The sequence below is a fragment of the Atheta coriaria genome, unplaced genomic scaffold (assembly GCF_025399875.1).
Source record: "Atheta coriaria isolate IRGN ID8LTWV9N9 unplaced genomic scaffold, Caltech_Dcor_3.1 hic_scaffold_10_pilon, whole genome shotgun sequence".
NCBI lineage: Eukaryota > Metazoa > Arthropoda > Insecta > Coleoptera > Staphylinidae > Dalotia > Dalotia coriaria.
The window spans coordinates 3,895,507-3,908,461 of NW_027045452.1; the positions used below are offsets into that span (position 1 = coordinate 3,895,507).

Consider the following 12,955-nt stretch of genomic DNA (forward strand, 5'->3'; position numbering starts at 1 on the left):
TTTTTTCAATGGCAAAAATTTCGTAGTAGTTGCGTCGTGTGGAGTGCGTGCGATATTGGAAGTTTAGCGTTTTGATACTTGACAATGAAATACATTCCGAATGTGGGTCACCTACTTTTTCAGCTTCATCCGTTCGGTAGTTGTTACGTTTCGACGCGGTTCCGAGGTTTCGACGACATTGCGCGCGACTCGCGCCGCAGCCACACGAGCCGTGCGCGTAATAAACCACTCAATCGTTCTTTACCATCATTATTTTTTAGTTTATTTAAACATTACAAAAGAAGTCCATTTGATTTCCCTAAAATAACCATCGGTAATAATTAAACACCTACCAACAATACAAAAAGAGAGTATTTGTATTAATTAATTAATTAATAACTAAAACTATAACATTCACATGCAACTAAAGGACGCCATGACTATATAATATTCCACTATCAATATATATTGAATATCATTGAAGATATTCATAGAGGCGTAGCTGAATAACAGCCGTCAACCATGATTATGATTGGATGCGGTAATTCATTTGCAATTAATATCCTTGTCATTTTCCTGTACTTGGTTGTAGAACATCAACAAGTCCGTGATATCAACGGTGAATATCTAGTCTAACATCAAGGATAACGAGTGTTGATTGGATTATGATATAACGTGCATTTTGTTGAATTTAACGTGTCATCAAATAGTAGAGTGATTTCTGTAAAATACAATAAAACTTGTTCGGGTTCATAGAACAATAGCCGTTGACAGTTATTGTTTTGACTTAATTAACTCTTTCAAACAAGTTTCCGAAATATCATAATGATGGCATTGACTCCATACCACTTGATAACGTTTTCAAAAGGTCAATAATTGTCAAAATATTCGAATATACTACTATGGATTGATTTTGAATTGTTTTGATTGTGTGTCTATTGATATTGTATTCTGATCTATTCGGAATGTACTTACGTGCTCGTGCCGGTATGGAAAAATGGCCGGCGGTGTGTTGGTGCGTTTTACGAGTGCGGATCGCCGCCATGCATCTGCACTTTCCGCGCATGTTGGAGAGAGGTGCATTGACCTGACCTAGTGTTTATCTGCTGCCTCTACGGCTTACAAATGCGAAAGAGGAAAACGCCATTTCAATGCGATGAGACAAGCAGCATAATGCAATCGTTCATTTTCGCAGTTTTGTATTACTCTTTGATATCCAACACTTTCCTATCGATACTTACAAGTTTAGAAGTATTATGATATAGAGATTCGGACAACACTCTGTTTAATACGCCTGCTGGTTAACTCTTATCTAATATATTAATTGTTGCACTACACGGAATGTAATTTTGTTGTCTGACGCGAATCACGAGGACATGATAGACAGAATAATTTGTACTCGTATTAATTTGAATAAGTTTAGTTGCGATCCATGAAAAAATAACGGACAGAGAAGTACGGATAGTAACTTTGCAAACCGTTCGAATGAGAGTGAAATTAGAAAGCTTAAACAAATTGTTTCGCACTTGAAAAAAAAACGAGTGTAATTTAGGTTTTCATCAGTCAAAACTCGAGGTTGATTTAATTTCACTGCAATTATCAATAACTCTATATAAATATTTTATAGGTATGACTGATGGAAAATTCATTAATAATTTTTAAACATGTTGATCATGTAACGCATTACAAATAAGGTGATTGTTACATTGAATCGCCGAATTGTCGAGAGCATTGAATTCGAAGGAATTATATCGGCAGAAGTTTGAGACTCGACTTGACCCAGATTCGAAATTAAATTCGCACACGCTGCAAAATCGGCCGCAGCGTAGCTATTTCTAACTTTCAGGCATTTTCTCAAACAATACCACGTGGTTCTCGATCCATTGCATCCGCATACACTTCTAAGCCGCACTAAAACAAAGCTTTATTGCATATGGTGGAGGCGCCGGGCGTCAACGAGTAGTACCCATAAAAATGTATAATATTATCATTTAAATTTAAAATGAGTTATGCCAATGCTATTTCCTTGAAGTTAAACTATCACTGCCCAAATATTGATTGGGAATTTTGTGATTTAACGTCAGTGTTGAAGGTGATGTTCACAGAGTGCTATGTTGTCTAACATTGTATAATGTGTAAACAATTTACAATTTACTAATGGATAGCCTTAGCGTAACAAGTTGGTGTGGCGGTTATTGGTCGCCGCTGGACGTGTGGCATCACAATAAATCTAGTGCCAATGTCAATAGCGCGAATTTTCGTTAGTGTGTCAAGGTTTGGTGAGTGCCATGCGCAACAATACAATCCGACGTAACAAACAAAGAGAGAAATCCATAGCCACAACCCAAACCCAAACTTTGTGTGTGATGCGAGGTGTGTGAGATGTGAATATTCGCAATGTATAAATGATTTGTTTAAAACAGCAATGATGATGGCCTTAATTATTTTTTACGACCTGTTTTTCGTTACCTGTTAAAGACAAGGCATTGAAATCAATATTGATTGGATTCAATGAAAACCCAACGTTTGTCATTCTATCATTTATATTTTAGAGTCGCTTTCTCTAAAATCTATACAACGAATTGTTAATTTGCTATGTACTGAACTGCTGATTGCTGCTGATAATGATACAATTTGGACGGCGACAATAAAATTAGTTTCGAGTCGTGAGAATGTGAAAAAAGTCATCGGCAACAATCATTTGCGGATGGTGACAGTAAAGTGGAGTGTTTAAAGACCGCTTCTCCTGAATAGGCTGTTGAGTAACAGTCGGTCGACAATTTCGAATCGGTTTTCGTGCAAAACGCGGTAATACTTAGTGCCAGCTCGGGTGAGAGCACTCGCTCGATAGATAGTTAGTAGAAAGTAGAAGTTGTTTCGAGGATGGCTGCGAACGCGGCGCGCGCGCGAGGAAATGAAACCGAATGCAAAATGCAAGACGAAGCGTCGTCCGAAAGTAAAAACGCCAGGCCCGCAGCGCCAGCGCTTTGAGTCGAGAGCCAAGACACAAGAATGGAAAAAACGCACGGCGGCGCACTCGAATGTTGTTAGTTCAATGCTCGCGGGAGCGCGCCATTTGCTCAACTTGACTTCGACACAACGCACACACTTACACACATTTATACACACATAAGCAACGGCAGAAGAAAGTTACTTTCGCTTTCAGTTTCGTTTCGATTCGTTCAACTAGACTTAGATACATTATACTGGTTACTCAAAATCCCAACAAAAAAATCTTCAACCTACAAAAATCTTAAATAGTTTCATTTTCGTATTTGGCTAGAATTTAAAATAAATAATGATTTTTTATATTGAAATAAAAATTTACTAATACAGGCAGTATTTTAGACAATTGTTAACTTCTCACATACATTGTTTGATTTTTCCATCATGCCCGCCACCGGAATAACTACCATCGTTGATTGTTACATCTACGAATGTAATAAATCAATTACCGTGCTGGTGTACTGTTGTCTGTTTATGTTACTATTGCTTGAATCGATTATCATCTCTATAATTTCGTTGCTTTGTCACTTTATTCAATTAAAACTGAAGCAAATTAATTGCGCGCTGTGCGTTGTTAATTTGCGTTCTTTTTTCTGTTTCCTTGATCGGTCCGACAGGTTTCTCCCGAGATGCGTCCTTGCTTTGTTGGTTTCGCGCGCGGCGACCTTTGTCGGCATTAAATCGTCGAAGAAGGTCCTGTTCAATAACAAGGATATCTCCATGACAGCCATGGGCAGGCATGATGACCATCCGCTAATCTAAAACTAGCAAATATTTAATACAATAATGCGAATAAATGTAATTCGCATAGCGTTTTCCTTAATTCTTAATTCCATAATTCTTATTATGATTATAGCGATTTGTTATTTTGTTATTTACGCTTTGAATTTTATCCTTAGTCTACTCAACTTCCTTGTTGCATTATTTATCGAATATGAGTAAACGAATCGTATAGAAATTTTAAATTATGATTAATCAAGATAACACCGCGAATATTAATGATCACTTGAAAACACTTGGAAATTTTCTGAAACAAATATTAATAAATTATACTTATTCAATTTAACATTCCACCCCCACTTTCACTTTCGGTTTCAATTATCTCTTTTCGCGGAATAAACTTCAACGAAATAAGTGCAAGCATTAGACTTGATAAAGAGTGAATTGAATCACATCGCATGACGTGCGCGGCACGCAGAGCGAAGAAAAAGTGAAAACAACGAAAATAATTAGCGATAATTAGCGGTAATCGCGACGATGGCAACCTCGCCGCACCGACCGCACTGCGTAACATTCGTAATACTCGATGCCATCGTAATAACAAACATAAACTCGCATTAACTGCATTGAGTAATTTTAATTGATAACAAAAAGAAAGATTGATATTTATCTTATTAAATTAAATTGATTACCGATGAGATATGTTAAAAATGTTGTTTCACGATAATGTATGTAACGTTTGTTGAAATATTAATATAATTTTATTGCTAAAATAATTGCTTTAATAACCAAGAATAAGTAGTGAATTTACGCCAAAATTATTTTTTTAAATTTTTGTTAATATGTTATTATTGTCGAACTATTCAGCTGGTTAATTTAACAAGATGAATATGTGACAAATTAATCATATTTGATTTTTAAGTCTGACCACAATTAATCAATGTTTTGGTTTGAGGTCTATGAAAACAATATGCAAAGAATTAGTGGAAAAGAAAGTTTGATTATTTTTTTAAACATTTTCCTACGCGCCATTAATAAATAATAAATTAGCAATTTGTGGTGTTGTAAAATGCAAAACCGCGATTATGAATTCATTTCCTGATTTTGATCTTGCACATTTTCCATTGCCGTATCAGTGTTTCCATCAAAACGCAAATTTCTAATTTTTTTTTTCTTCAATGCATGCATAGTTAATACCACACATGCGCATGATGGAAGTCTGAATGACGTATTATGTATGCAAGCGGCTGTCGATGTAGATGCAAAACGCTAATTGTGGAAGTATGGATATTTAGTTGCGCTCGCACACGAACGCAATCACTTTCACTCATTGCAGTTCGTTCGCCCGTGCAGTTCCTCGACGCCCGGCTGCCATGCACTTCCAGCGCACGCTGGGAACTCGCCGCCGACATCGGAAGTAAGTGCATCCACGTTTCCGAATTTCTCTCCGTGCTCATTACGCATTAATTAAGTAATGCGGTGCACATGCATCCGCGTTTGAATACTCCACTCATGCGTAGTAACAACTCATGTGTGTAAATGTAATTTTTCTTAATCCGGAGACATTTTTAAATGTCAAAATTATGTGAAAATTAACTTTCTACAAGATTGCTGTGTAATTGTTAATTTTCTGTTGAATCGGTTATAAAATTGACAGTAAAATTTAAATTACCGATTATTAACATATCAACAATGGATGAGGATTAATATAATTATTGTAAATGTCACCGCACTGTCATGTGTGCACGCTTTTTTCTTGTTGCTGTTTTTTTTCTTTCTTGTTTATAACCGTGTGCGAATGTGTGTATGTACTGAGTGCATTCGGTTTGTGGTCATGTTCATGTGCATAATGCCAGTGCATGCATGTTGGTGCGGTGTGAACGACCGTAGGAAAGTCGACGTCGACGAGCGCTTTCCACCAAAGGATTTATTAACTACACTCGCTTATTTACTATAACGACTGACCAGCACCTAGAGAATATTCATGTAATCCCTGTTGCAAAATAATAAAATCTTTGGTGAGAAAATAGTTATTTATGTATGAAGGTAGGTATTGAAGATGTAATTTTAATATGAATGTTATTAAAGTAATATAAAAAGGATTACATTAATATCCGTTTTATTTCCTGATCTTCTCCAGACTGCTTTCGATTTTAGAAAAAGAAATAAGAAACTCTTTTAAGTTAAAACTTTGTAAATTAAAATTGTTTGTACACAATTATTAGAATTATTTTTTACAATTGTTTGATAGTAGATCGTTCATTATTAAATTTTGAATGTCTAAGGTCGAACATTACATAAATATTCACGATTTTCCAACTCAATGTTAATTCGAATTCAAAGTCAACCTCAAACTAACGGTCCGGCTGGTCTCTGGCATTGACAATGCGCAATTATATCACCTTTACAACAAACATAAAAAAACGTAAAACTTCCGAAGGTTTCAAAAACCATATTTATTCCATAGACACCGTAAAAACGAATACTAATGCATTACGTTACGATTTCCTACAATTTAAATGCAGTCTTAAATGATCGTCAAAAAATGTTAATCTGGCGAATTTATGCGGTAATTATTTAGCTCTGTCTCGGAATATCTTGTAATGCTTTGATAATTATTTTAATTAAGACGCGGCGTACTTGATAAGTAAATAACCGACCATGCACACGAACCAACAGGCATGAGACCAAGAAACGGATTAGTTCACCATTGGACTTGTTGGAGTGTAAAAGTACGTTGATGTATGGATATGAAAAATCTCCGGACGAGTTTGAACGATATCTGTACAGTTAGACGGTGGCGACTGGTGGCGACGCTCTGGCGTTTCCACAGGTCTAACTCCACCTGAAACGGGAGTATTGCATAATATACCTACCGACTATAGATTTTGCTGTGATATATTTATTTGCTTTGTTCTTTGATTGTATTATTTGAGTGGCTGCATTCTGGACGCATGGTGAAAGTTTGGTTGATGATCATGAATGAGTCTTTAGTGTGACCACTAAAGGTCCGTGCAGGTCTTAAAGGCCTTAGACTTAGACTTAGAGTCGGAGCAGTGGCGAGAGGTCGCGAAACGTCGAACGCGAAAGCTCTGTGCTCTCTCGGTCGTTGGCCTAGCCTTTGAGAGCATCGTCGTCGTCGCGCGAAATAGCCGAGCGGCAGGGCATCTCGCCATCGCCGGCACCGGCGTGCAGAAAATGCGCAGAACGCGCGCCATTGTGGCAGAAAACCCTCCTGCTGGTCAGCGTCGATTGCAAGCCAACGCAGGCCGACGCAGCGGCGATTACATAAAAGATCTATGAGGATCCATTTCGTGATGATCGAAAAATTTCACAAGATCTATCTCTACTATGACTTAACGTCAGAAAACTTGCCGAGTCAGGTCGGAAGACAACCAATAAAGAAAATTGAAATTTCTTTTCTTCTTCTTATTAAAATATGAATTTTAGTTTTTACTTTAATTTTAAATGACCACCCACCGAATGTTTACCTTTGCGAGTAATACTTATCCACTTAAGTACACATTAGAGTTAATGCGTTAAAGTTATGGAAAACTAAAACGGAAATATTAATCGTAGTTTAAAGACGACTATTTTGCGAACATTTTGCAAGCGTAATTGGCGCATTTTCTGCGCGGCGTGCGGCATGCGTGTGGCATTTTCCTGCGGCCCTGCGGTACTATGCATGCAGGCCGTTTCTGTGTGCACACGCGCACAAGTGTGTGGATGTGTGGAAAACAGCTGAGCAGTTCGCTAACGCGTTTTTCAACCTCAGGAGTCGCAGGGTGAATGACATAGACAACAACATAAAATCATGACAATACATATTGTAATTTTTTGCCAAATGCAATTAATTTTTAATCAATATTACTTTAATTTTTAGTATTAAATTGAATTATAATTTAATAATATTTATTATGCAGTTTTTGTTATTTGATTGCGCATGGCTTGAAAAGTTTCTTCAAGTTTCTTTCCAGCGGTAATTTTAAAATGCTGCACAGCGCCATCGCTGAACAGAGAAACAGACTGCAGGAGTGCTAAGTAGTTCTCTATAAAATGCCAATACAAACCCAAACATAACATCCATGTATAAATACATTTTAATTCATTTGAATGTAACTAGATGTCCATGCTATGCATAATTTTATTATTATTTCTTGACATTTCTTTTTGAAGATTTATTTTGGGAACCAAAATAGTGTTTTTAATTTTTGCACAGATAAGATTTATTTTTGATTGCGAAAATTCATACTTTTAAACTTGAACTCGTGAACTTAATCTAAACAATTTGTGTATATAGTTTAATCAAATAATAACTGTAATCAATTTTTGTAACACGCAAAATAAATTTCTAAATTTGCGTTAGTATCTATTTACAAACTAAAAAAGGCTTCATTATTATATTACTTTAAAATGCATAAAGTTTTATAAACATATAATAATATTATTCAACAAATATTAAAATACTAAATTTGAGATGACAGAATATCAATAAAACATTGCATTGCGTGCAGTATAAAATCATTACATTGTTCAACTTCATTTTCGATTTTGAACGCAAATCAAAGTGCAATAAAACACATAAAATACTTTGCTCCAGCTATAATTATTTTGACTATCAACAATAATTATTTATTTATACTTTTTAAAGCACGGGACGGTACGTATCTATTTTTATAACGTGTATGCGCACTTAATAAACGATTTTTCGAGCAAGCACGCCATCGCACGCGTCTCGCATAACAAGTTTAAGCGTCTTTCGCAACTTTCACTGGCGCGCATAGGCAATATTAAACTCGTACTGAATTCCAGTACGCAAACCTACTCTTCGTTTTCCTTCTGAGTTCGTATTGCTTTGTTCGAAAATTTACGCGTGAGCTAGACCTCGGCAATTTGATTTAGTATAACTCTTAGTTATCAAAGTTTAAATTAAACCAACTCTTAAACAAGTGTGCTTGAAAAAAACAACAATAATTTCAATGTCAAGTAAGACTCCTTTAAGTTTTGTTCATAAAGTTATTCAAATAAATAAAAACTGTTTGCCAAAATAAAATATTACAAATCAAATAACTAAGTGTAAGTGCTGTCTGTCATTAAGCAAAGTGTAATTATGACATAACTTTAGTGACGCATGACATGACGTGACACAACGAGAGAAGCGTCGTCTCGCGAAATTGGCCGCGCACCTTCGATTTGAAATTTTAAAATTTCAATTTCCAGTGTGCGCGTGGATATTGAAGCAGCGCGAGGTGAGAGTCTTAACGCTTGTTGCAAAGAGTGGTCGAAATTCGCATATAAGTGTGAAATGTCGTAAATGAATTTTCAATACGACGAAAAACTAATAAATAAAGTGCAAACACCTTTAAAAGACAAACATAAATTGAGTTGATTTGTGTTACAACGTGTTAATTCACTTAAATTTAAGTGTGCCAGTGATTTATGACTTAATTATAATCAATACATTTCAACAAAACATCGCAAAATGTATAATGGTAAGTAATAAGTTATAAAATTATACCCATACATTTAAATAATTTTAATAAATGTTTTAAAAAGATTTAAAATACCAAGAAGATGATGATGATCATCAGGATCATGAACCGGAAAAGAAAGAAGATCTCCTAGAAGCCACTGTGGGAAGTTTTGGGCGATGGCAATTTGTAATTTCTTTCTGTATGGCGATGCTTAAATTGCCAATTGCGTGGATTCAGCTAGGCATTGTTTTCTTAGCGCCTCCAACGGAGTTCTGGTGTCGTGCTCCGGAAGATTATAAACTATATACTCGTGAAAAATGGATCGAACTGATCGCACCAGGAAATGCATCTAGTTTTGAGGTAGGTTATCTCATTTAGCATTTCCCAAAGATTACCGACGGTTACGTATTGAATGAAATAACATAAATAAGGCAAATAAAGAGAAAGTTGAATTGCCTTCTGGTTCCGACTGAAACTAATCATTTACCATGCTCATAAAAAACATCTGCTTTAAACAGCGAAAATAATAAACATAAAATGATAAGAAATTAATTGTCTAGACACTATTTCTTCTAAATAAAACCATAAAAAAACATTTGCAAGCAAAACAAGTTTGCAACGCGAAATAACAAATAAGTAGATTTGAACTTCCGCCAAAAAATAATAGAATAATCTCCATCTTAAACAAAAGTTTTGTATTGTTCGTCATTATTATTCAATATGCAGTAATAAATAGTAATTAAAATGTTACACGTGAAAAGGATGTACAATAAATTCGCACACGTGTGACAAGAAGAAACACGCATCGCCTTTTTAGATTTATTATTTGATGTACACGGATAATTATTAGATAAGTGCATCAATATTAAATAAAACTGGTTTTAAAAAGTAATATACTTGTGTCACAGTTAAAATATTGCTCAACAGACGAAAACAGCACTTTTCCATTAATTAAGTTCGTTTTTATGTTCTTGTTTTTACAGCCTTCTTAAATATCATTATTAAGCAAAATTTTATATTTATCACACTGTAACCTTTCCAAGCGGCACTAAAAAATGTTCACGTAAACAGATTTTCTTTTTATTCGTTTTTTACAAAATTGCGTTTTTCATTTCTAACCGAAATAATTATTACTGACGCGATTCATTACGGTAATGATACACTCTATATCTGATTCTTGGCCGGTGTCGCATATTTAATAATTACTTTGAGTTGGCTAGAATGCGCAAACAGCCGGTTTTTTTCTATAATTCACCGACAATTAGCAATTTCACCAACCAATTTGTAGCGAACACGCAACTGGTGTATAATTTCTTTCATTATCGCGTAGTGTAATTGAAATGCAAACGTGCCGTGGACCAGGTAATACTTTGTCGTCATCTTGCATCAATAATTTAATCATACTTAATTGCAATTATATATTTCAAACTCAAGCAAAATCAGCACAAGAAAGACATTTATGAACGCAACGCGTGCTGGTTTTTATGCGCCTTTTATTTATGGAAATGAGAGAGTTCAAATCAATTCAACGTTAATGCAAATGCGAATTGCACTGCAGTTATCTTATTTTTAGTCATTAATTTACGCTAGGTCAGTCCAAACTTGTATTTTCATATGTTGTTAACTAATACTATAATGAATGGTCATCTTAGGTTGTTTTTTTCAATTAAAAATATGACCTTGTAATCATTTCACGAATAATAACTCAATATTTGGTCGAATAAATTATGTTTTTCTGAAGGTAATTTTTTAAATAAATACATTTTATCATAGGGAAACAGTGCACGATGTGTGATGCGAAACATAGAACTACCTTCAGATTCATGGGCCCTGCAACCTTGTAAATGGGGAATGGACTACGATCGTTCTATTTTTGAAACAAATATCATCAGTGAATGGAATTTGGTATGCGGAAAGGAACATTTTGTAGACTTGACCCAATCAATGTTAATGTTTGGGATTCTTGTTGGTATGACATAAAACATGTTTTAATCTCATTAATATTGTTAAAATAAAAATAACTTTATAGGTAGTGCAGTTTTTGGAACATTAGCAGATAAATTTGGCCGTAAAATCATCCTTATGATTTGTATCGTCATGCAAGCTTTTTGTGGTTTAGTATCTGCATGGTCCCCATGGATAAGTATATTTCTAGCACTCAGATTCTTCATGGCGATGGCCAATGGGGGTACAATGATTGTTTCCTTTGTAATCTGTATGGAAATTGTCGGTGGAAAATGGCGTCGAATTGTTCCGATTTTATATCAAATTCCTTTCGGACTAGGCAATACTATAATGGCTTTAGTTGCTTACTATTTCCGGACTTGGAGAGAATTTCAAATTACGTTATCACTTATGAGTGGAATCTTTATAGTTTACGCATGGTAATATTATAAATATTTATTTATTGTTTTTTCTTCTAATAAAATATGTTTAGGATAATTCCTGAATCGCCACGCTGGTTACTAGCAATGGACAGACGAAAAGAAGCTTGTGAAATTTTAGAAAAAGCCGCTGAGATGAACAATATTGATGTAATGCGGGTCCGCAGCAGATTTTTAGAAACTAGAAGATTTAAAAACCAGAATCCACTCCTGGATTTGCTGATTTAGTAAGAACACCAACATTAAGACAACGCACTTTTATTCTCACATCAAGTTGGTAAGAATAGTACTTATTTAGTGCCACTTACTGCGTATTAATATGTATGAAATTTTCTCTATTTAATAGGTTTATGAGCGGATTGACATTATATGGCTTTACGCAATACTTGGGCCACCTCGGTTCCAACATCTATTTCAACGTCTCGGTCGGTGGTTTAATCATTATACCCGGCACATTGCTCTGCGTTTTTATAATCAGCAAATGCGGACGCAAGTGGACAATTCTCTGCACCAATTTATTCATTTCTGCGTGTTTTATTTCGATTCTACTCATTCCAGCACAATCTTTTCAAAATGACTGGCCTAGGGTCATATTTGCTGCTTTGGGCGTGTTCGGACTATCGGTAAGGCAAAATTCTAAAATAAGACATAAATAACATTAACAATTTATAATTTAAGGTTGCAACACCAACTTTATATTTGTTCACCGGCGAGTTGTATCCAACTGTAATTAGAAACGTCGGAGTTGGCGCCTGTATTACCTTCTCGAGGGTGGGAAGTATGATTTCACCGTTTGTTGTATCCATGGGACAGTCAGTTCCGTTTTTACCGTTGATAATACTTGCAATTTGTGCTGCCATGCAAAGTATATTGATTTTACCATTGCCGGATTCTGGAAATACTTTGGCCGATACAATTAGTGATGTTGAAATGTGGTAAATATTCAATTATAATTTAATTTGGCATATTATGAACAATATTTAAATTTATAGCGAAACTGGAAATTGTTCTCGGAAAGATTCCCATGACGATTGTCTCTATGGTGCGGTTCCAGATGAAAATCCCATTATGCAGTAAATTTTAAAAATCAAACAGATCTTTTTAATAGTATTTAAGAGTGATTGACTTGAACAATTTTTCTACTGTTTTGAAACCAAATTGAAGTATTTTATATCATTTTAAGACTTAACTTAGAATTTAAGAAACGTATGTATAAATATTAGTTACTTAGGTATTTTATATTTAAAACCACGCATAAAAATTAATGCCTAGATAGATTGTTAGTTATTACTAATAACCCATGTTAAACTATCACAATCTTGACTTTGACACTGATTTTCTTAGCCTAAATATATATTTTATATTTCAAATAGTAATACAGATTTGTCTAGT

The 12,955-nt window shown here is 35.0% G+C and overlaps 1 protein-coding gene across 1 annotated transcript; it reads left to right on the plus strand.

The window, feature by feature from the left end:
• Window positions 1-8,719: 8,719 nt before the first annotated feature.
• Window positions 8,720-12,933, plus strand: LOC135800970 (solute carrier family 22 member 3-like). Its single transcript, XM_065314321.1, is given in 9 exon segments — window positions 8,720-9,197; window positions 9,262-9,539; window positions 10,953-11,148; window positions 11,209-11,563; window positions 11,617-11,753; window positions 11,756-11,840; window positions 11,910-12,186; window positions 12,242-12,498; window positions 12,556-12,933. Coding segments are annotated over 9 exon segments (1,680 nt in total). The 5' UTR covers window positions 8,720-9,187; the 3' UTR covers window positions 12,641-12,933.
• Window positions 12,934-12,955: the final 22 nt, after the last annotated feature.